At 46.1% G+C, this 22,796-nt stretch overlaps 1 protein-coding gene across 1 annotated transcript; it reads left to right on the forward strand.

Moving 5' to 3' along the window:
• Positions 1–236: 236 nt before the first annotated feature.
• Positions 237–22,590, forward strand: MCIDAS (multiciliate differentiation and DNA synthesis associated cell cycle protein). The gene is made up of 7 exons (XM_068262127.1): positions 237–284; positions 3,768–3,846; positions 3,945–4,030; positions 18,340–18,412; positions 19,956–20,167; positions 20,277–20,387; positions 22,106–22,590. The coding sequence occupies exons 1-7, from the start codon at positions 237–239 to the stop codon at positions 22,568–22,570; spliced, it is 1,074 nt and encodes a 357-aa protein (XP_068118228.1). The 3' UTR covers positions 22,571–22,590.
• The last annotated feature ends 206 nt before the right edge of the window (positions 22,591–22,796 follow it).

The following is a 22,796-nucleotide window of genomic DNA, read 5'->3' on the forward strand; positions in this document are numbered from 1 at the left end:
CCTGAACCCCGAATTACTTCTCCCTCCGAGTTGCTACAACTCAGAGAGGGAATAGTATTTTACACCGCCAGAAAATTGAGCAGCATAGAAACTCACCTGTCCTGACGGGCGCGCTGATACATTAGTCCTGTCTTCATCCTCACAAGGGCACCTCTTCTCATTGACCTGGCGCATGTTATTACATAATGACATGTGCTGTGCATCACTGAGAAGATGTTGTCACTGGTCAGGCGAGGATGAAGATGGGAGCATGGACTGATGGAAAAGCGCAGCAGCTGGGACAGGTGAGTTGCTGTGCTTCAGAAAACTTTGCAGGGGCCCTGGGAACCAGAAGTTGGAGGGAAACCTGTGTGGGCCCAGCAGTGCTCATGGGTCCTGGAGCAATTGCCCAGGTTTCCCCTAGGGTAGTGCTGGACCTGGACAGAACTGAGTCAGTGCAGGATTACAGTCAGTGCAGGGTAGAATCACCACACAAAGGTAAAATCAGTGCAGATGAATCTGAGTCAGTACAGGAGCAGAATCAGTGAAGATGAGTAGAGTAAATGCATGGCAGTGCTGGCAGGGCAGAGTCTGAAGGGGTACAATCAGTGTAGGTGGGGCAGTCAGTGCAAGTGGTACAGTCTGTAAGAGTACAATCAGTGCAGGTGGAGAAGAGTCACTGCAAGCGGTGCACAGTCTGTTTGGGCATAATCAGTACAGGTGGGTTAGAGTCTGAAGGAGCACCATCAGTGCAGGTGGGGCAGAGTCTGTAGGGGTATAGTCAGTGCAGGTGGAACAGGAGACAGTGCAGGCAGACAAGAGTCTGAAGGGGCACAATCAGTGCAGGTAGAGAGGAGGCAGTGCAGGTGGGTTAGAGTCTGTATGGGTACAATCAGTGCAGGTGGAGTAAAGTATGAAGGGGCACAATCAGTGCAGGTGGAGAGGAATCAGTGCAGGTGGAGTAAAGTATGAAGGGGCACAATCAGTGCAGGTGGAGAGGAATCAGTGCAGGTGGAGTGGATGCAGTGCAGGTGGAGAGGAGTCTGGTTGGGTACATTCAGTGCAGGTGGAGAGGAGTCAGTGCAGGTGGGGCAGAGTCTGGTGGGGTACAATCAGTGCAGTTGGAGAAGAGTCAGTGCATGTGGGGTAGAGTCTGGTGGGGTACAATCAGTGCAGTTGGAGAAGAGTCAGTGCATGTGGGGTAGAGTCTGGTGGGGTACAATCAGTGCAGGTGGAGAGGAGTCAGTGCAGCTGGGGAATAGTCTGGTGGGGTACAATCAGTGCAGGTGGGGCAGAGTCTGGTGGGGTACAATCAGTGCAGGTGGAGAGGAGTCAGTGCAGCTGGGGAATAGTCTGGTGGGGTACAATCAGTGCAGGTGGAGAGGAGTCAGTGCAGGTGGAGTGGAGGCAGTGCAGGTGGGGCAGAGTCTGGTGAGGTACAATCAGTGCAGGTAGAGAGGAGTCAGTGCAGGTGGAGAGGAGTCAATGCAGGTGGAGTGGAGGCAGTGCAGGTGGGGCAGAGTCTGGTGGGGTACAATCAGTGCAGGTGGAGAGGAGGCAGTGCAGGTGGAGAGGAGTCAGTGCAGGTGGAGTGGAGGCAGTGCAGGTGGGGCAGAGTCTGGTGGGGTACAATCAGTGCAGGTGGAGCAGTCTGGTGGGGTACAATCAGTGCAGGTGGAGAGGAGTCAGTGCAGCTGGGGAATAGTCTGGTGGGGTACAATTAGTGCAGGTGGAGAGGAGTCAGTGCAGCTGGGGAATAGTCTGGTGGGGTACAATCAGTGCAGGTGGGGCAGAGTCTGGTGGGGTACAATCAGTGCAGGTGGAGAGGAGGCAGTGCAGGTGGGGCAGAGTCTGGTGGGGTACAATCAGTGCAGGTGGAGCAGTCTGGTGGGGTACAATCAGTGCAGGTGGAGAGGAGTCAGTGCAGGTGGGGCAGAGTTTAGTGGGGTACAATCAGTGCAGGTGGAGCAGTCTGGTGGGGTACAATCAGTGCAGGTGGAGAGGAGTCAATGCAGGTGGGGCAGAGTCTGGTGGGGTACAATCAGTGCAGGTGGAGAAGAGTCAGTGCAGGTGGAGAAGAGTCAGTGCAGGTGGTGTAGAGTCTGGTGGGGTACAATCAGTGCAGGTGAAGTGGAGGCAGTGCAGGTGGGGCAGAGTCTGGTGGGGTACAATCAGTGCAGGTGGAGAGGAGTCAGTGCAGGTGGAGAGGAGTCAGTGCATGTGGGGCAGAGTCTAGTGGGGTACAATCAGTGCAGTTGGAGAAGAATCAGTGCAGGTGGGGCAGTCTGGTGGGGTACAATCAGTGCAGTTGGAGAAGAGTCAGTGCATGTGGGGTAGAGTCTGGTGGGGTACAATCAGTGCAGGTGGGGTGGAGTCAGTGCAGGTGGGGCAGAGTCTGGTGGGGTACAATCAGTGCAGTTGGAGAAGAGTCAGTGCATGTGGGGCAGAGTCTGGTGGGGTGCAATCTGTGGCAGTGCAGGTGGAGAGGAGAGGAGTCAGTAGGAAACATTGTAGGGCCAATTAGAGTCAGTATATGGGCAGTTGGTGTAAAGCCTGCTCTGTCAGGCAGTTGGAAGATGTGAGCGCTTTATGGCTGCTGTTTGCCGCTCGATGCCCATCATTATCACCAGCCATCAGTGGCAGCATCACGTCTGCCCGGCTACAGTTAGTGATGTTTATCTGGGAGTGCAGAGTGTGAAGCGTCTCCCCTGCCGGAGGGGACACTGGTAATCCCTGACACCTCTAATTAGATGTTAGCAGCTCTCTGGCCCTATTGTGCCTGCCTATTATCCCTGCTCCAACTTTCACTGGTCGCCCTCATGTGTGAGAGCTGAGCGCTCCACAGCCCGGGCACTGGCGGGCTCCCTCTGCCGCCCCACTGCGCCTGCGCACCATCACTCCTCTTGCTGCTGCTGCTGCTGTTGCTATGGACGCTTTACCCTGGAAACCCGCAGAGATCTGCCGCCTGTGATTGGCTGCCTGTCATCAACCCTTCTTATAAGATAACTGAAGAAAGTCAACTGTTTCTGTCAGCTTGTCACCAGTTATTATTACTTCCTCACCTGCTGTATCGTTATACTCCCTATCTACCGGTCACTGCAAGCATGCAGAACAAGCGGAAAGCATTTGACAGGCTGTGTCCGAATAGGGTGGTGGATTTATCTAATCGACTGAATAAAAAGCAAGAAAAGCCAGACAAAAAGGTAGGATTGTAAAGTATCATAGATACCACCGGATAACATAATAATAATAATAGTACATTATATTGTTCTTATTGTTCTTATTATTATTATTATTATTATTATTATTATTATTATTATTAACAATAATGTATTCTGATTATCATTATTAAAATTGTTATTATTAATAAAAATTACTATTGTAATTACTAAGTAATTATTGGTGGCAGTAAGCTATTCATGATATCTGTATTATTAGAAGTATCTAATACTATTATTATCCAAAATTGTTTAACATAATAACATTTGTGGAAGTGAATCATCATCATCATCATCCTAATTTTTCTTGAGCAATCCTGAATAAACTATTATTATCACAATGAGCATAAATAATAATAATTATAATAATAATAATAATAATAATAATAATAATAATAATAATAATACAAGTGTATAACAGTAATGATGATAAAAATAACAACAGCTTATCAGGTTACTTTGCAACCATTTTTAGAATGTATTAATTACAAGGTTTTTCAAGCACGTTGTACAGAACATAAAGTGTACATGATTGATTTCATTGAATATTATGTCACTCATTTTGTACAGGTGCCAAAAAGGATCTTTGGTGGTCCCAGTGGCCCTGTCACCATCTATGTGGATCAGTCTCCCAGTGCAGTGGATGCAGGTAAATCTTCTTTACAGGAAGTGAGATGACGTCGTAGAATTTCTATCTTGAACTTGAGATGTGTATTTCTACTAACTTGTCCTCTATTTGCCCCGCAGCACTGTCCACAATTGATTGGCAGGACCTGGCCGATTGTAATGCCGTCATACAGCAGGACACCGCTAGGGGCAATCTCGAGCAGCAGGTAACCGATAAGCTATGAATGGACAGACATCAATACGAGTGCTAAACACAAACAAACTGATTATTGACATGAGAGGTTTTACAGAGGTGACTAATATTTTTTAGCTGGTATAAAGGTAATTTGTTCACCATGCAAGATATGGTGTAAATGATAATTATGGCACCATTATAATCACTGATTTACATAATTATGCTATGTACAATATTGCATTGCATTTGCCTTCGTATTATGACCTTTCAGATTATGTAGACTTAAAACAAAAGTTTGCCTTCTTAAGGGCTGGTTCACAGGTTTACATGGACGGCAGGCGGCGTTCGGTCGGCCGGGAAGCCGCGTCGTCCTGTGACGTCTCGTTTGGCGGAGGAGGTACGGCGTTTGTCGGCTTCCCGTCGCAATCGGCATTTCTCGTCCCTGCAAGTGGACATGAAGCCTCTGTGGCTAGCCGACCCTGGCTGTCGCATGTGGCTTCTAGGGCCGGCCGAAACGACACTTTAAATCGGGATCGGAACGCTGCATTTGCGCAATCGACAGTAATCGCCGTCGGTAACCGCGTGATGCTAAACGCTTTAGCAGATAAGTCCCGAATGCACACTCAGGAAAAGTGTATATACAATGTTTCAATCCCTTAAAGAGACTCTGAAGCGAGAATAAATCTCGCTTCAGAGCTCATAGTTAGCAGGGGCATGTGTGCCCCTGCTAAACCGCAGCTATTGCGCCGCTAAACGGGGGTCCCTTCACCCCCAAACCCACCCCCGCAAGACTTGGTCGCAGACTTGGTCGTTCCTGGAGGCAGGGCTAATGGCTGCAGCCCTGCCTTAAGTCGCGTCTATCAGCGGCGCATCGCCGCCTCTCCCCCGCCCCTCTCAGTGAAGGAAGACTGAGAGGGGCGGGGGAGAGGCGGAGATATGCGCTGACAGAAGCGCGTGGGGCAGGGCTGCGGCGGTTAGCCCTGCCCCAACCAGGAAGCGCTCCCCCGCTTCACCGAGGGAATTTGGGGGTGAAGGGACCCCCGTTTAGCGCCGCGATAGCGGCGGTTTAGCAGGGGCACACATGCCCCTGCTATCTATGAGCTCTGAAGCGAGATTTATTCTCGCTTCAGACTCTCTTTAAATGTCAGCAAGTTTATACAATGTTTCAATCCCTTCATCTTCAGTGTCTCAGATTACAGGGGAAAAAAAAAAATCAGTTTTAGGCCTGGTGCACACCAAGCGTTTTTGGTAGCGTTTTTAAAACCGCTGCCGCCTTTCAAAACACTTGGCAAATGTATCTCAATGGGATGATGCACACCAGCGGTTTGAGGTTTTTAGCAAACCGCAAATGTGGCTCCTGCAGCATTTTTGCGGTTTGCAGAAGCGTTTCTGCCTCAATGTAAAGTATAGGAAAAACTCAAACGGCTCTTAAAAAGGCTAGATCAGATCGGTTTTCCAGGCGTTTTTGTTACAGAAGCTGTTCAGTAACAGCTTTACTGTAACAATATATGAAATCTGCTACACAAAAACGCTCCAAAAACGCTAGGCATGTTTAGAAAACCTCTAAGGGCCCATTCACACTTTCAAAACGCAAAACCCTAGCGCTTTTGCTAGCGTTTTGCTCTGGCAATATTTGTCGATTAACGCAAAACAATCGCCATTCATACTTTCCGATTTTAGCGCTTCTATAGCACTAAACGCGATCACCGGGAAATCACATGAAAATGGTGCAGGATACAAATTTGCGTTTGGCGATTTGCGTTAATCCAGCAATTAACGCAAATTGCCCAAGTGAGAACGGGTCCATAGGGTATTATGGCACTAGCGTTTTATCGCGAAATCGCCGGCAAAATGCTCAGATGTGAACGGGGCCTAAACATGCCTAGAATCGCTCTGAAAATCTGCTTCAAAAACTTCTAGCGTTTTGCGGATCTGCTAGAGGTTTTTGGTGTGCACTGGGCCTGGGGCTTCTACCAGCCCCCTTCCAGGCTGTAATCTGAGACACTGATGCTGAAGGGATTGAAATATTGTATACACTTGCTGGCGCTGAAGGGATTGAAACACTGTATACAATTTTCCTGAGTGTGTAATTGCCTGGACATAAGTAAATACTGGTATTTGCGATAATTCAGGTTGTGGTAGGCATAGGAGGTCTCTAGAGATGTAGCGAACGGTTCGCCGGCGAACGGTTCCAGGCGAACTTTGGGGGTTTGCATTCGCCTGGACCAAGCGAACTTTTGCGGAAGTTCGATTCGCCCCATAATGCACTATGAGGGTCAACTTTGACCCTCTGCATCACAGTCAGCAGGCACATTGTAGCCATTCAGGCTACACTAAGCCCTGGAGCCCCCCCCCTTATATAAGGCAGGTTTGCCGGCCATTACACCCACTTGTGTGCCTGCTAGAGACAGACTAGGGACAGCTGCTGCAGACTTGTTCTCCTAGGGAAAGATTAGTTAGGCTCTTGGCTTGCTCCTGGCTGATTGTTATTGCTAAAATAGCACCCCTCAACAGCTCTTTTCAGAGCTCTAATGTTTTCCTGATGTGTTTTTTTTTTTTGTGTGTGTGTTGCTCACTGAATTATACTGCCCTATCTGTTGTAGCTGGACCTTGGTAATTGTTATTACTGTGCCAGCCAGGCCCTGCCTAACTATCTATACTGGGACACCTACCTATGCCTACCTAACTACTGGGGCACCTACTTACCTATACGGGGACACCTACCTACCTACCTACCTATACTAGGGGACCTACCTATGCCTACCTACCTATACTGGGTCTCCTACCTATGCCTAGCTAACTACTGGGTCTCCTACCTATGTCTAGCTAACTACTGAGGCACCTACCTATGCCTACCTACTTATACTGGGACTTCTACCTATGCCTACCTACCTATACTGGGACTCCTACCTATGCCTAGCTAACTCCTGGGACACCTACCTATGCCTAGCTAACTACTGGGACACCTACCTATTCCTAACTACCTATACTGGGTCTCCTACCTATGCCTAGCTAACTACTGGGACACCTACCTATGCCTACCTACCTATACTGGGTCTCCTACCTATGCCTAGCTAACTACTGGGACACCTACCTATGCCTACCTACCTATACTGGGTCTCCTACCCATGCCTAGCTAACTACTGGGACTCCTACCTATGCCTACCTACCTATACTGGTACTCCTACCTATGCCTAGCTAACTCCTGGGACACCTACCTATGCCTACCTACATACAAGAAGATAATAAGGTCGTTGCTTCATTGTGGACAGACCAAATTTGATCAGCTGGACAGTCACTGTTGTTCTATCATTGAGCTACCACAGCCCGGCGACCATATGGGCTTGAAAACCGCCACGGCCTGCACTCTGGCCATGGTGCGCACCAGTCCAGCATGGCCGTCACTACGCAAACAGCTGTTTGCGGTGCGTTACATAGTGAGTTTGGTGCGTCAGTGTGAAGCAGAACTCTAATTACACTCCCTGATTGAGGTATACCCATGCAAGATGTTTGAAAGCACTTTAGGCCTGCAATTTAGCATTCAATGTGATTTCTGCCCTTAAAACGCTGCTTTGCGTCAAATCCAGATTTTTTCCCCGGGACTTTGGGCATGTATCCCACTCCGCCATGCCCCCCTCCAGGTGTTAGACCCGTTGAAACATCTTTTCCATCACTTTTGTGGCCAGCATAATTTTTTCTAATTTTCAAAGTTCGCATCCCCATTGAAGTCTATTGCGGTTCGCGAACTTTTCGGCGAACTGAACCTTCCGTGAAGGTTCGCAAACGGGGTTTGCGAACCGAAAATCGGAGGTTCACGACATCTCTAGAGGTCTCCCGCAATGCATCACTGCTGACTATGCAAATCATCCTTTGTTGTCCCTGTAAGCTAACCACACCTCCAGAACCGCTGGAATGCAATGATGTGTCAGCTTGTCAATATTACAGAGCCACAATAATCCAACATGCATTCAGACTGTTTCGGGTTGATTGATCCTCATCAGTGCATGACATGGATTAATGTGATTCTATAGGGTAGGACTTGAAGCACCCAGAGTTACAGACTACCCAGCATGCTCAGGGTGAACCAGAACTCCTAGGAGTGTCATGGCCCATACTCATGGGCTACAATTGTCGCCCGTGAGTATGAGACGTTGCACGGGTGCGTAGCCCGTGAGTATGGGCCATCAGGCTACAAAGGACCAAAAAGCCCTCTTACTAAAATGTTAAGCAAAACAATATGCTCACTCCAACCTGAATTATCACGAATACTTTCTGTTTTAAGAAGGCATTCTTTTGATTTGCTTAACATTTCAGAAAGAGGGCTTTTTGGTCCTTTGCAGCTCCTTACACACTCCTAGGAGTTCTGGTTTACCATAAGCTTGCTGGATAATCTATAACTCTTAGGCAAAATTAGCCATGTCCTGGGCCAATTTATTTTGTTTGCTACGCCATGTAAGGTGTGTACACACATCCAATTTTCATTGATCAATTTCCAATTTCCATATTGCATGAGGGCAAACAGGTTTTGAATACTATGAACAGATTGCCTAGGTAAGCTCTCATACTACATGGAGGTGGTAAAATTGATGTCATTGGTAAATCACACTTGGCTATTCGGCTACATGTAATTGCAGCTCAATAGTGCTTGTGGGTAGCAGACGGAACGCTGAACTGCCCAAACAGTGTGTAGTTCAGCCTCCCATCTGAAAGAGACCTAAGGCTCACCACACACCATGCAATCTTGGTTGTACATATTTACCAAATGCATGTAGTATGACGGCCAGCCACCAGATTGAAAACACTTGGAAAGGATTGTTTTGATAAGCTCTTATACTACGTGAAAATGGCAATATTGAACAACCAAGATTGTATGGTGTGTGGTGAGCCTAAGGTGGCCATTAACAATACGATTCTTTGGGCGATCAATTTGGTCTTCAATTCCAATAATCTGATCAAATTGGATAGCAGCTATGCTTCCGTTAGTGGTCCTGAACTATTGTTTCTGATTGATCAATCGACCAAAGAATTGCATTGTTAACAGGATGGATGCTGCCTGTGAGCTGCTCTTTGTTTTAGGGAACAGGGACTGAGTGGTAGAAATGCAGTTATCACACTTGTTTGACCGGTGAATAACGAATATAAGTTTCTGTGGCAACCAGGATGGTTTCTACAACACACAGTCACACTAACTGCCCTAAATGCATCCTATTCTGTGCTCCACACCTCTGTACACAGGTATTATGTGCAGCCTACTGCGCTGTACACTGGCAGTGCAAACACTCAGGGAACATACCTGATAAGGTGACCACTAGGAATGAACATCCGATTTCTGTGGATTTCTAATCGATCAGATTTCTGATCCACATTACCGAGACTTATACATTTTAGGCCACCCAGAAGACTCGGAAGTATTAGGCCAATCAGAGAATGCAGAAGTTTACTATGGTTGCAGATGGGAAATGCAGATTCTGCAAAACAGCGTACATCCGCAAAAAATTGTGTATGCTGCAAATTTTTTTTACTTTTTTTCTTTCTTTCTTTTTTTTTTTTTTTTTACAATTAACCATATTGACAACACCCCTCCCCCCAAAAAAACAACATTCTGTAGAAATCAGAAATTACGATTTCCGCAGAAAGCCATTGGAATCAGAAATTGGTATTTCCGATCATCCCTAGTGGCCACTGGCCACACACAGGACGATGGACCTGATTGACTGTTGGGTGTTATCTTTCCTGAGAGGTGCACTGGGTGCAGGAGAGTAGTACTGGGAGCAGGAGAGCCACCCTGGGTGCAAAAGAGCAGCACTGGGAGCAGGAGAGTCACACTGGGCGCAAGAGAGCAGCACTGGGAGCAACAGAGCAGCACTGGGAGCAGGAGAGCAGGACCGGGAGCAGGAGAGCAGCACTGGGAGCATAAGAGCAGGACTGGGAGCAAGAGAGTAGTACTGGAGAAGGAGAGCAGTAGTGCGAGCAGGAGAGTAGTGCTGAGAGCAGGAGAGCAGTAGTGTGAGCAGGAAAATAGTACTGAGAGCAGGAGAGAAGCACTGGGAGCATAAGAGAAGTAGTGGGAGCAGGAGAGTAGTGCTGTGAGCAGGAGAGCAGTAGTGTGAGCAGGAGAATAGTACTGAGAGCAGGAGAGAAGCACTGAGAGCATAAGAGAAGAAGTGGGAGCAGGAGAGTAGTGCTGTGAGCAGGAGAGCAGTAGTGTGAACAGAGTAGTGCTGAGAGCAGTAGTGTGAGCAGGAGAATAGTACTGAGAGCAGGAGAGAAGCACTGGGAGCAGGAGAGAAGTATTGTGAGCAGGAAAGTAGTACTGAGAAAAAGGGAGCAGTACTGGGAGCATGAGAGTAGTGCTAATAGTTTTATCTTCATTTCCCAGAAAAATAAGAGAACATACTGTATTTTTCGTACTATAATATGCTCCTGATCAAAAGACGAAACTAGGTTTAGAGGACATAACCAGGGGAAAAAATATATTAAACCTGGTGCATCTATAGTGAAGGAGCATCTTGTGGATTATGCTCCCCTTGCCCCTCATGCCCCCTTTATACCTCTTGTGTCCTCCTCTGTCCCCTTGTGTCCTCCTGTGTCCCCTTGTGTCCTCCCGTGTCCCCAATGTGTCTGCCTCTGTCCTCTGTGTGTCCTGCTCTATGCCCCTTTGTGTCTCCCTTGTATCCTCCTCTATGAACCTTTGTGTCTCCCCCAGTCCATGGCGGTATAGAGGGGGAATGGTAATTAACGCTGCCAGGACTTTTGCAGGAGCAGGGTGAGACGTTGTTTGGCTTCACCCTGCGGCCAACTTTCCTGCCGCCCTTTTTGCAATGTATGCCCCATGACAACCCCTCTCATTGGCAGCTATAATAAGCTGCAGAGGAATACCAGACAATTTCTTACCATGTGTATTAAGCTCAACACACACCATGCAATCTTGGTTGTTCAATCTTACCACTTTCATGTAGTATAAGAGCTTATCCAATCAGTCATTCAAGTTATTTTCAATCTGTTGGCTCTTATACTACATAGCTTTGGTAAATCTGTACAACCAAGATTGTATGGTGTGGGTTGAGCTTAACTGTTTAGTCTTTGGGTATTCGGTATATATGAAAGCTTTTCACTTTGCCACACAGTCAGTTTAAATGTAAATAATGGTTAGCTAAGTACACCTATAATAAGTGAAATAAAAACTGCCATTCAGTGCATGGCAAACACATTGAGTGTTCTGCTTCATTTTACTGTAAATGCTAAACATACAGCAGTAGATATAACAATGCGGTTGTGTTATTTGCGAACAGCATTTATTTCCTCCTGGAAGAATAGCCGGCCTGATGGGCTGGCAGCGGAGGTGTGGGTTACACAATCTCACCCATTATTTGCTGTCCTCTTCCAGTGAATGGGGCCAGTGGCTGCACCCTCCTGCAGTTTGCAGACGTCCCCTCTATATATAGAAGCTGGCACCACTGCCAGGGCATTGCATAATGATTGGCACTTTCAGTATGTTTGGAAGAGGATTAGAAGCAGAATTCGGTTATATTCCATAGGCAGTGCCAGATACACTCCTAGAGAGGACAGCCCTGTATGTGACACTCTTTATGGAGGACTTTATAACTGTCACTTTCTACGGACAATCAGGGGTTGGGTCTGTAGTTTCTGTCATCAAACCTATCCTTCCCTTGCTTTACAGGGGCAAACCCAGGATTTTCAAGGGGGGGGGGGGGGGGGGGGATTCCTGAAAGATTTCCCTCAGCCATGCACAATACAGTATAATAATACGGTAGGACATCATGCTGGGTACACATAATGCAATTTCCCGACCGACCGACAACAGGATCGATCAAGAGCAGTTTGGATACAGATAATAATGAGGACAGCCGACATTGCTAATGAAGCAGAAAGTGAAGCATTCACACAGCAGCCCCACAGGGTTGTGCTCATACCTGACTATGTTAAGTTCCCCAGAGCTGCTCCATGCTCTGTACACACACTGCTGCTCCATGCTCTACACATGCTGCTGCTCCATGCTCTGTACACACTGCTGCTCCATGCTCTGTACACACACTGCTGCTCCATGCTATGTACACACGCTGCTGCTCCATGCTCTGTACACACACTGCTGCTCCATGCTCTACACATGCTGCTGCTCCATGCTCTGTACACACTGCTGCTCCATGCTCTGTACACACACTGATGCTCCATGCTATGTACACACGCTGCTGCTCCATGCTCTGTACACACACTGCTGCTCCATGCTCTACACATGCTGCTGCTCCATGCTCTGTACACACTGCTGCTCCATGCTCTGTACACACACTGCTGCTCCATGCTATGTACACACGCTGCTGCTCCATGCTCTGTACACACACTGCTGCTCCATGCTCTACACATGCTGCTGCTCCATGCTCTGTACACACTGCTGCTCCATGCTCTGTACACACACTGATGCTCCATGCTATGTACACACGCTGCTGCTCCATGCTCTGTACACACACTGCTGCTCCATGCTCTACACATGCTGCTGCTCCATGCTCTGTACACACTGCTGCTCCATGCTCTGTACACACGCTGCTACTACATCCAAAGTCAACTATAGCAGGGAAAGAAATGGGGCAGTGCTGTGAGCTGCAGGATGCCTGCAGATATTCTGGTTTCTTAACTTGTGCCTGTCCCCAGACACTGAACCAGCCCTGGTCTGAGAGGGGATTCTGGGCAGCTGTAACCCCCCCTGCGTTTGCCTATGCTTTACTCACTGTCTCTTTTGTGCTTTCTGATTTGTTGGAGTTAAGGGGCCACTATGACAAAAAAACTGTAAAACTGAGGACGGTTTTACACCTGGCATGTGGTTTGCAGTGAGATGCTCCGCCCACGTTGTGACGTACCGCAACCAACAAAATGTCAGAGTGCGCTGACAGGATCATATCCATAGAGCCGAATCCCCCTTCCTCCTCGCCCAGAGATGTGCTCCCTGCTGAACAGGAAGTAGGTCATGGGGATTCCCGGGTTTCCCCTTCATATTCCTGTCGTTCGGCACGTACGCGCTGCACCGCCGCCGCCAACATGTTTTAATTTCCTGCATCGCCTATTGACTTACATGACTTCTGCCGCTGCTGCATCGCTGTGGAAGTCCGACAGTAACGCGCTGTTGACTTTACGGCAGCTGGGGCAATTCCGGTGCAAAGTGGCGCAACACTGTAAGTGTTTCGGGCCCTATCAACTTGCCTTGCCGTTGCGTTACCCTGCAGTAAAACAGAGTAATGCAACGCACACTTGCCAGGCAAGTATAAAAGGGGCCTGAAACAAAATATGTACACATGTATAAAACTAGATTCACACGACGCCAGATGAACAGCGGGGCATTCACAATGAATCCTGAGTGTATACACTGTGCCCCCCCTGGCTGCAGCGTATGCAAATTGTTCACACTCACCACTGTTGTGCATTCGTCCTGCCGCTGCTGCCATTGTCGCCACCATCTCTTGGTCCCCAAGCTCAGCAGCACGGAGGGCTCAGATGGCGGCCATCTGAGCCCTCCGCGCTGCTGAGGTTGGGGACCAGTGCCAGTAAGCGCCCTGGCAGAAACATAGGGCTACCACTGGATAGATCAATTCTAACTTGTGATCTTCCATATTGCACCAAACTATATTGTAAATAGGAAAATAGAATCCCAGCAGAGTGGTCATATCTACTGGGAATCGACAGGGAAAATTCATGTGTGTATGGCCTGAATGGGATAGAAGGATATGGAGGCTGCAATATTTATTTCCGTGTAACCAAAACCAGTTGCCAGGCAGCCCTGCTGATCTCTTTTGCTGCAGTAGTATCTGGATCACACACCTGAACCAAGCATGTGGCCAATCCAGTCAGATTTCAGTCAGAAACACCTGATCTGCTGCATGCTTGTTCAGGGTCTATGGCTAAATGTATTAGAGGTAGAGGATCAGCAGGACCGCCAGGCAATCTGCATTCTTTAAAAATAAAGAAATAAAAATGTCAGCCTCCATCTCCCTCTCACTTCTGGTGTTTATTAAGATCCTGCTATTTATTATTAGCCAACTTTAAAATATCATCTTCATCAGAGTCTGCTCCCAGTACACAGCATTAGGGTCAGAGGAAGAAATGACTATAGACCGAAAGTTTACTGTTTGAATATTTTGCAGTTAGCCAATGAATGGCATCCTCCTGATGCAGAACACCCGGCCACCAGAGTAAATAGTTGCAGAAATGGGAGAATTTTGCCTGTTGGAGAAATTCTGTTCCCTTCAGGGCCGGATTTGTACTCTTTACTGCCCAAGGCCACTGTCACCAGCCGCCCCCACTTCAGTATAGGTAGAGAGATGACCTCTCCGCCCTTACCTCCAGTATAGGTAGCCAGATGACTCCTTTAATCACTCCTTTTCCCACCCTCTTCAGTATAGGTAGCCAGCTCGCCTTCACACCGCAGCCGCAATCGGTGTCACTCATTTCTTTGCTCGTCTCCCGTGCAGAAGCTTCCTCTATCTTTGCGTCTCCAATGCTGCCCAAGTCCGTAGCCGCCGGCCACAATGCAAACGTGCACAGAGAGCAAGGTGGCAGCTGCACAAGCAGCTAGCAGCAGAGTACCGCGGTCAGGCGCTTGCCTGATCTCCCTGCTTTGCAGCATTTGCAAGCTTGCACCAGTTTAGCCTGCTGGTTTGGTGCCCTTGCTCCTGTGGTGCCCTAGGCCATGGCCTAGGTGGCCTTGCCCTAAATCCGGCCCTGGTTCCCTTCACTCATTTTATTAAAGGAAACCTGGGATGTTATTACTGAGGGAATTTATACTTATCTGGGGCTTCCTCCAGCCCCATGAGGTGCGTGGGCTCCCTCGCTGTCCTCTCCAGCCGCTCCGTTCACTTGATATGGCCCCCCGATAATCTGGCTGGCCCCGCTCTTCTGTGCATGTACTGCCAGGCCACATGTGCCCCCCATGTTGCACTCCCGCGGCTGGGAGCATTCTGTGCCTGTGCAGTAATAATGCACAGAACACATCTGGGCATGGGAGCATGGCGGGGGTGTGCGTGCGGCCAGGCCATGCATGCGCACAAGCGCAGGACTGGACGCGACTGGCCAGATTACCGGGAGGACTATCGAGTGAACGAAGTGGCCGGAGAGGAAGGCGAGAGAGCCCATGCTCCTCATGGGGCTGGAGGAAGTCCCAGGTAAGTATATATGCCCCCAGTAAAAACATCTCAGGTAGACTAAATTACATTGTTTATAAACACTTCAATATTCCCAGCGATTATGCCGTATGAATATAGTGCGGCGTGCGTGTAAGCGACATTCCCCATCACATGCACGCACACTCCAAAACTGTCCCACTGCACAATACAGGGAGTGCAGAATTATTAGGCAAGTGGTATTTTTGAGGAATAATTGTATTATTGAACAACAACCATGTTCTCAATGAACCCAAAAAACTCATTAATATCAAAGCTGAATATTTTTGAAAGTAGTTTTTAGTTTGTTTTTAATTTTAGCTATTTTAGGGGGATATCTGTGTGTGCAGGTGACTATTACTGTGCATAATTATTAGGCAACTTAACAAAAAACAAATACAGGGAGTGCAGAATTGTTAGGCAAATGAGTATTTTGACCACATCATCCTCTTTATGCATGTTGTCTTACTCCAACCTGTATAGGCTCGAAAGCCTACTACCAATTAAGCATATTAGGTGATGTGCATCTCTGTAATGAGAAGGGGTGTGGTCTAATGACATCAACACCCTGTATCAGGTGTGCATAATTATTAGGCAACTTCCTTTCCTTTGGCAAAACGGGTCAAAAGAAGGACTTGACAGGCTCAGAAAAGACAAAAATAGTGAGATATCTTGCAGAGGGATGCAGCACTCTTAAAATCGCAAAGCTTCTGAAGCGTGATCATCGAACAATCAAGCGTTTCATTCAAAATAGCCAACAGGGTCGCAAGAAGCGTGTGGAAAAACCAAGACGCAAAATAACTGCCCATGAAATGAGAAAAGTCAAGTGTGCAGCTGCCAAGATACCACTTGCCACCAGTTTGGCCATATTTCAGAGCTGCAACATCACTGGAGTTCCCAAAAGCACAAGGTGTGCAATACTCAGAGACATGGCCAAGGTAAGAAAGGCTGAAAGACGACCACCATTGAACAAGACACACAAGCTGAAACGTCAAGACTGGGCCAAGAAATATCTCAAGACTGATTTTTCTAAGGTTTTATGGACTGATGAAATGAGAGTGAGTCTTGATGGGCCAGATGGATGGGCCCGTGGCTGGATTGGAAAAGGGCAGAGAGCGCCAGCATGGTGGAAGTGGAGTACTGGTTTGGGCTGGTATCATCAAAGATGAGCATGTGGGGCTTTTTCGGGTTGAGGATGGAGTCAAGCTCAACTCCCAGTCCTACTGCCAGTTTCTGGAAGACACCTTCTTCAAGCAGTGGTACAGGAAGAAGTCTGCATCCTTCAAGAAAAACAAGATTTTCATACAGACAATGCTCCATCACACACGTCCAAGTACTCCACAGCGTGGCTGGCAAGAAAGGGTATAAAAGAAGAAAAACTAATGACATGGCCTCCTTGTTCACCTAATCTGAACCCCATTGAGAACCTGTGGTCCATCATAAAATGTGAGATTAAAAAGTGGCATCTTGGCAGCTGCACGCTTGACTTTTCTCAGTTCATGGGCAGTTATTTTGCGCCTTGGTTTTTCCACACGCTTCTTGCGACCCTGTTGACTATTTTGAATGAAACGCTTGATTGTTCGATGATCACGCTTCAGAAGCTTTGCGATTTTAAGAGTGCTGCATCCCTCTGCAAGATATCTCACTATTTTTGTCTTTTCTGAGCCTGTCAAGTCCTTCTTTTGACCCATTTTGCCAAAGGAAAGGAAGTTGCCTAATAATTATGCACACCTGATATAGGGTGTTGATGTCATTAGACCACACCCCTTCTCGTTACAGAGATGCACATCACCTAATATGCTTAATTGGTAGTAGGCTTTCGAGCCTATACAGCTTGGAGTAAGACAACATGCATAAAGAGGATGATGTGGTCAAAATACTCATTTGCCTAATATTTTTGCACTCCCTGTATCTGACCGATAGTCATCTGAATAAATCCACCAGTTGAATCGGCCTGAATACAAGATATCAGTCACTCGTCATCGTTGTTCAACGTCGTTTGGCCAAATCTGTTATACCAATTTCCGTCCAATATAGCAATATCTGTCATTCATCAGACGTTTCAAATTACTTTTATCCAATGTATGTACAAGGCTTTATGCTAGGTACACACCATGCAATTTCCCATCCCACAGATCGATGGGTCAAAACGATAATCTCTGACAGGTCCGATGTGCTCCCGATTGAGAACAGGATTGATTTTCAGATCACTACTGCACAAAATCAATCAAGTTATCAATCAGGAGCAGATCAGACATGTCAGAAATGATCAGCTTAACCCATCGATCTGATGGGAAATTGGATGGTGTGTACCTAGCATAGTAAACACCATGCAATACGCCATCACATGGTCAAATAAATTATTTCTAACAGCTCCGATCTGATTTTTGACCGGTTTTCTGAACAATTTTCCAATCACTTATCTACAAAATCGATAAAAAAATGATTGGAAATCAGATTGGTCTGTCGGAAATAATCGATTTGACCCATCAATTTGACTGGAAATTGCATGGTGTGTACTCCCAAACAGCTACATCTTGCAGCCATTGTTTGTTTGCAGTGAGTGACATGGCCGTTCAGGGGTGTACACAGGTAATGCAGCTAATCTGGGGACAATGGCTGCACTGATCAGGCACTTGCTGACCTGTTGTCATGGAGTACATTATACAGTACACAGGGAAGGGAGACTCCCTGATCTTCCATGCTGTAGCTGATAAGCCCCCTCCCCTCCCCCCAGGCACTTTGTTTACCCGGTGCCCTGGGGTGAGGCTCTGCACTCTGCAGCAGGCAGCCTGGGTTAATCTGTCACTGAAGCCTGTAAGGAATGTGGCTTTGTGAGATTCACTGATTGGCTGCCTACCCTCCAATCACAGGGCAGCACAGGATGTATAGGGGCAGTACAGTAGTGAACGTTACAGATACCTGTTCATGTACACCTGTTACTATCCCTGCCTGGCTCACAGCATCACCTCCATCAGCAGCAGCGCTGTGTGCAGCTGGGATTTCCAGGAACACTGATGGCTATGGCAGTGCAAGCCTACCACTACCCCTTCCCAGCCTATGGCTATGAGCATCAGGTATCAGCATGGCTTTCTATTGCCTATAGGCAGGAACCTGTCTCTGTACACCTGGGCAGCATTTACCTTCTGCACTCACACCTGATTGTCTGTTTCAGGGACATTGCCTGGAGACCGGCACCGAGTTTGACCTGCAGGACTTCAGAGATGCTGTGGACAATTTCATTTCAGGTGAGTGAGGCTCCTCATACAATATACATTGCATGACCTCTGCAACTCCTGGAGAACTACAAGTGACAGCAAGCCCTGTCATAACTTAGTATAACTGCAACATTTATCCTATCTGCTATATAACTTTATTATGTATCAGTCACATACTCACATAACTGTAATATACAGTATATATCAATCTTATCTCACCATCTACATAACTGTTTTATGTATCAGTCATAGCCTTATATAATTATAACGTATATCAATCATATACTTTCATAACTGTAATATATCAGTCGTATCCCTATATAACTGCAATGTCTCTATAAATCCTACATAACTGTATTAATTGTATCCAACCATAACAGGAAAATATCAATCATATCCTTACATACTGTAATACAGTGTATATCAATATTACCGCAGAATCCTCCCAACCATATTATGTATCAGTCATACCCATATACTGTATAATAATATTGTGTATCAATCGTAACCCTATAGAACTGTATTGTATCTTTATCGTATCCTCACATAAATGTTTTAATCATACCCTTTCCTACATAACAATTATATCAATCATATCCTTACATAACTGTAATCTACAGTATACATTATTTATAGTAACATTAATATATCAATCATTTAGTTCCATAACTTGAATACGTTTCTGTCATATCCTATTTCCCACCTAGTGGTACTGTGTGTTAATCATATCCCTACATAACTATATATTATGAAACATATTATTACATAACTAAATTATGTATCAGTACTATCCCTACATAGCTAGAATATAGATCTACAGTGGCCATTATCGATACAAATTCGTATGATCAATTATCCGAATTAATCATGATATTGATTAATCTAATCAAAATTGATAGCAGCTTTTTCTGTCGGGCACGATCAATTGATATTACGATCAAATCGGAATCGATCATAGGAAGAATTGTATTATTAACCACCTTAGATCAATTGTATCAATCGTGACAAATGTATCCCATAAGTCAGTGGACTCCAGTACATGGTTGATTTCTGTTCTGTTTTAGATTGAGAGAAAATGATCAATATTTTTTCCCTTTAAACAAACGAATAAGCAAACAAACAAATAAGCAAACACACACACACACACGCACACGCTTACTCTTGCCTCACTCACTCACTCACTCACTCACTCACTCACTCACTCACTCACTCACTGTTGCCTCACTCACTCACTCACTCACTCACTCCCTCACCCCCTCACCCTTGCCTCACTCACTCACCTTTGCCTCACTCACTCCTCACTCACTCACTCACTCACTCACCCTTGCCTCACTCACTCACTCACTCACCCTTGCCTCACTCCTCACTCACTCACTCACTCACTCACTTACTCACCTTTGCCTCACTCACTCACTCACTCACTCACCCTTGCCTCACTCACTCACTCACTACTCACTCACGCCTAGGTCCTCAGTAAAGTCTTGGTGTATGTATATTCCGCATCTTTGTACAGCATGTTCTCCTCTCTCTTCTGTAATGAGTCAGTGACGCTTGGCTGGCTTGTGTGTTGCAGATCAGTCCTCTCACCTGCAGCTCGGAGACTTCCAGCTGCCCCCCTGCGATGTATCTGTGTTCGAACAATGCCTGCCACCCTCTGTGCCCCCCCAGCCGTGCCAGCTGCTGCCCATCCCCGTGCAGCCCCTGCCAAGCACGGAGCAGTACTGGCGGAACATGGCCGATCACAACCAGAAGGCGCTGGGGGATGCCCTGGTGCAGAACAACCAGGTACGACCCGCTCTGACCATCCGTGCATGCAATACTGCATGATAACAGTACGATATGTGAGTTATCAATCGTCCATCAATCCTCATCTTGCCTTTTCCCATCCTGACAGCTCCATGTGACGCTGAATGAAAAACAGGAGGAGATCGATTCCCTGAAAGAGAAGAACGTCCAACTCAATGAACTGGCCAACCAGGCCAAACACCTGGCATCTGTGCTCGATGTAAGTAGGAAACAAATTATTCAAGCGATAATAATAATATCCAATGAATGGTCCAGGCTGCTATTTCAGATGCTGCCCACAGGGGGCGCCGGAACACTGATAAAACGTTATACTGTGTTTACTACTACTAAAATAATACTACTAATAATAATAACTATTATTATTATAATAACTTAACAAGTACTGATATGTTGATATTTTCCACAGTATAGTGCAGATTTTTAATATACAGTATCTCTTTATCTCTTAGAAATTGTGATATATATATATATATATATATATATATATATATATATATATATATATATATACATATATACATATATATATATATACATATATATATATACATATATATATATATACATATATATATATACATACATATATATACATACATATACATATATATATATACATACATATATATACATATATATATACATACATATATATACATATATATATACATACATATACATATATATATATATATATATATATATATATATATATATATATATATATATATATATATATATAATTAGTGGTGTGCTTTTCTATGTTGCATGCTCTTTTTCTGCGTAAGGTGGCCACTAATGATCCAATCTTTTTTTGTCCTGTCCTCTATGTAGTAGTGGGGTAAACTGAGTGAATGCATTGAATGGATAATTTAGGCAGTCCCTTATATTACATAGAAATTGTAAGATTAGATAAAAAAAGATTGGATCATTTGTGAGCAGGACACCTTTATTATAATCAGGGCCGGTTCTGTGATGAAGCAAGGTGAAACACTTGCATCAGGCGCAGAGATTACAAGGGCAGCATTTTTGTACTGTGAACGAGGTGAAGAGGTCATCATGGGGGAAAAGCAGCTTGTGCTGTGTGAAGAGTCTGACAGTGAGTACGGGGGGGGGGGGGGGGGGGGCAGGAGAGCAGCAGCGTGTCATTTGAATTAGAGACACAACTGTCCTGTGCCCTGAGCACCTCTCCCAGTTCCTAGGCAACGTAGGAAATCCCATCATACTCTGCACAGCATCAGGGAAAAAAAGCCCAGGCTTTTTTTCTTTGATGGGCGGAGCTTTGCTAAAAATGCACCTAAAAATGATGCTTTGATAAGAAAAACAAAGTTCTGATGCTGTGAAACTGTTAAAGAAACACCAAGCCTTTTCAGTTCTGCTGAGTAGATTTTTAGTCCGGCGGTTCACTTTAAACTTTACCGGTGAGAATGTTCACCACTTAGCCACCGTACAATGGTTGTGTTGTGTAGCACACCTCTGGATAAAGAGTATGGGATGTGCCAAGGCTATATCCGGCAGCATTCCAGATCGACGTCTGTAAAGATTGTAGAAGCCGGCACCATCCAAAAATAAGTTTATGCTCTTTTATTCAAGTAGTAAGGCAATACAGCTTCAAATGCAATGTTTCGAGGCAGCCAGCCGCCTCTTTATCAAGCTAGTGCTACAAGTCATATATACCATATGATATAACTTGCAGCACTAGCTTGATAAAGAGGCAGCTGGCTGCCTCGAAACGTTGCATTTAAAGCTGTAATGTCTTACTACTTGAATAAAAGAGCATAAACTTATTTTTGGATGGTGCCGGCTTCTACATTCTCCACTTAGCCACCATATCATATTATTGCATGGAAGCAATCCCATCTCCTTGCTATTTGGTTGATCAGCTTGTTACAGTCTGTTATATTTTGTGTCCTGCAGAAGCTGGTGACCCATAGGTCCAGAGCCAGCCCCAAGCTCCCTCCTGAGGGTCTGATGAAGCCTCCAGTAAAAAGGAACCTGGAGGGGTTATTCGCCCAGAGCAGCGACCAGGAGAACAACCAGGTGGATGAAATACTGCGGGAGATCTCAGACAAATGCAATGCTGCCCTCATGGGATCCGCCTATAGTGAGCCCAAGCGACCAAAACTGCAATCTGATGACATTATGGACTGCTTAGACGAAGCCACCACAGGGATAAAAATGTGTGGAGCCTTTCAGGGACTGAAGACCTCTACTGGTCAAACCTCACTGAACCTTGGAGACACTGATTTAGAAGAAGATGTCTCCTTCAAGACCTCCATAAAAGACCACTGCACTATTCGGACACTCACCTTTCCCCAGGGAAATGCCTTCACCATCAGAACCAATGGTGGAGGATACAAATTTAGATGGGTGCCCAACTGAGCCTCATTACAGTCAGCTAACTACACTTCCACAAGAGACTGTGTGCGGCTCGTGCTGCTGTGTGTCCGGACAACCACTAGAGGGCGGACAATACCAACCGTATCCTCAATGGTGACTGAAGCCACCTAGGGCCTAGGCAATTTAGTCTGACTCTTTTGTGATGTAAGTTTAGAGCATTGTGAAGAAATACACTAACTGCTTTAAGGATTTACTGCTACTGCCCAGT

Source organism: Hyperolius riggenbachi, chromosome 1 (assembly GCF_040937935.1).
Source record: "Hyperolius riggenbachi isolate aHypRig1 chromosome 1, aHypRig1.pri, whole genome shotgun sequence".
In the NCBI taxonomy this organism is placed as follows: Eukaryota; Metazoa; Chordata; class Amphibia; order Anura; family Hyperoliidae; genus Hyperolius; species Hyperolius riggenbachi.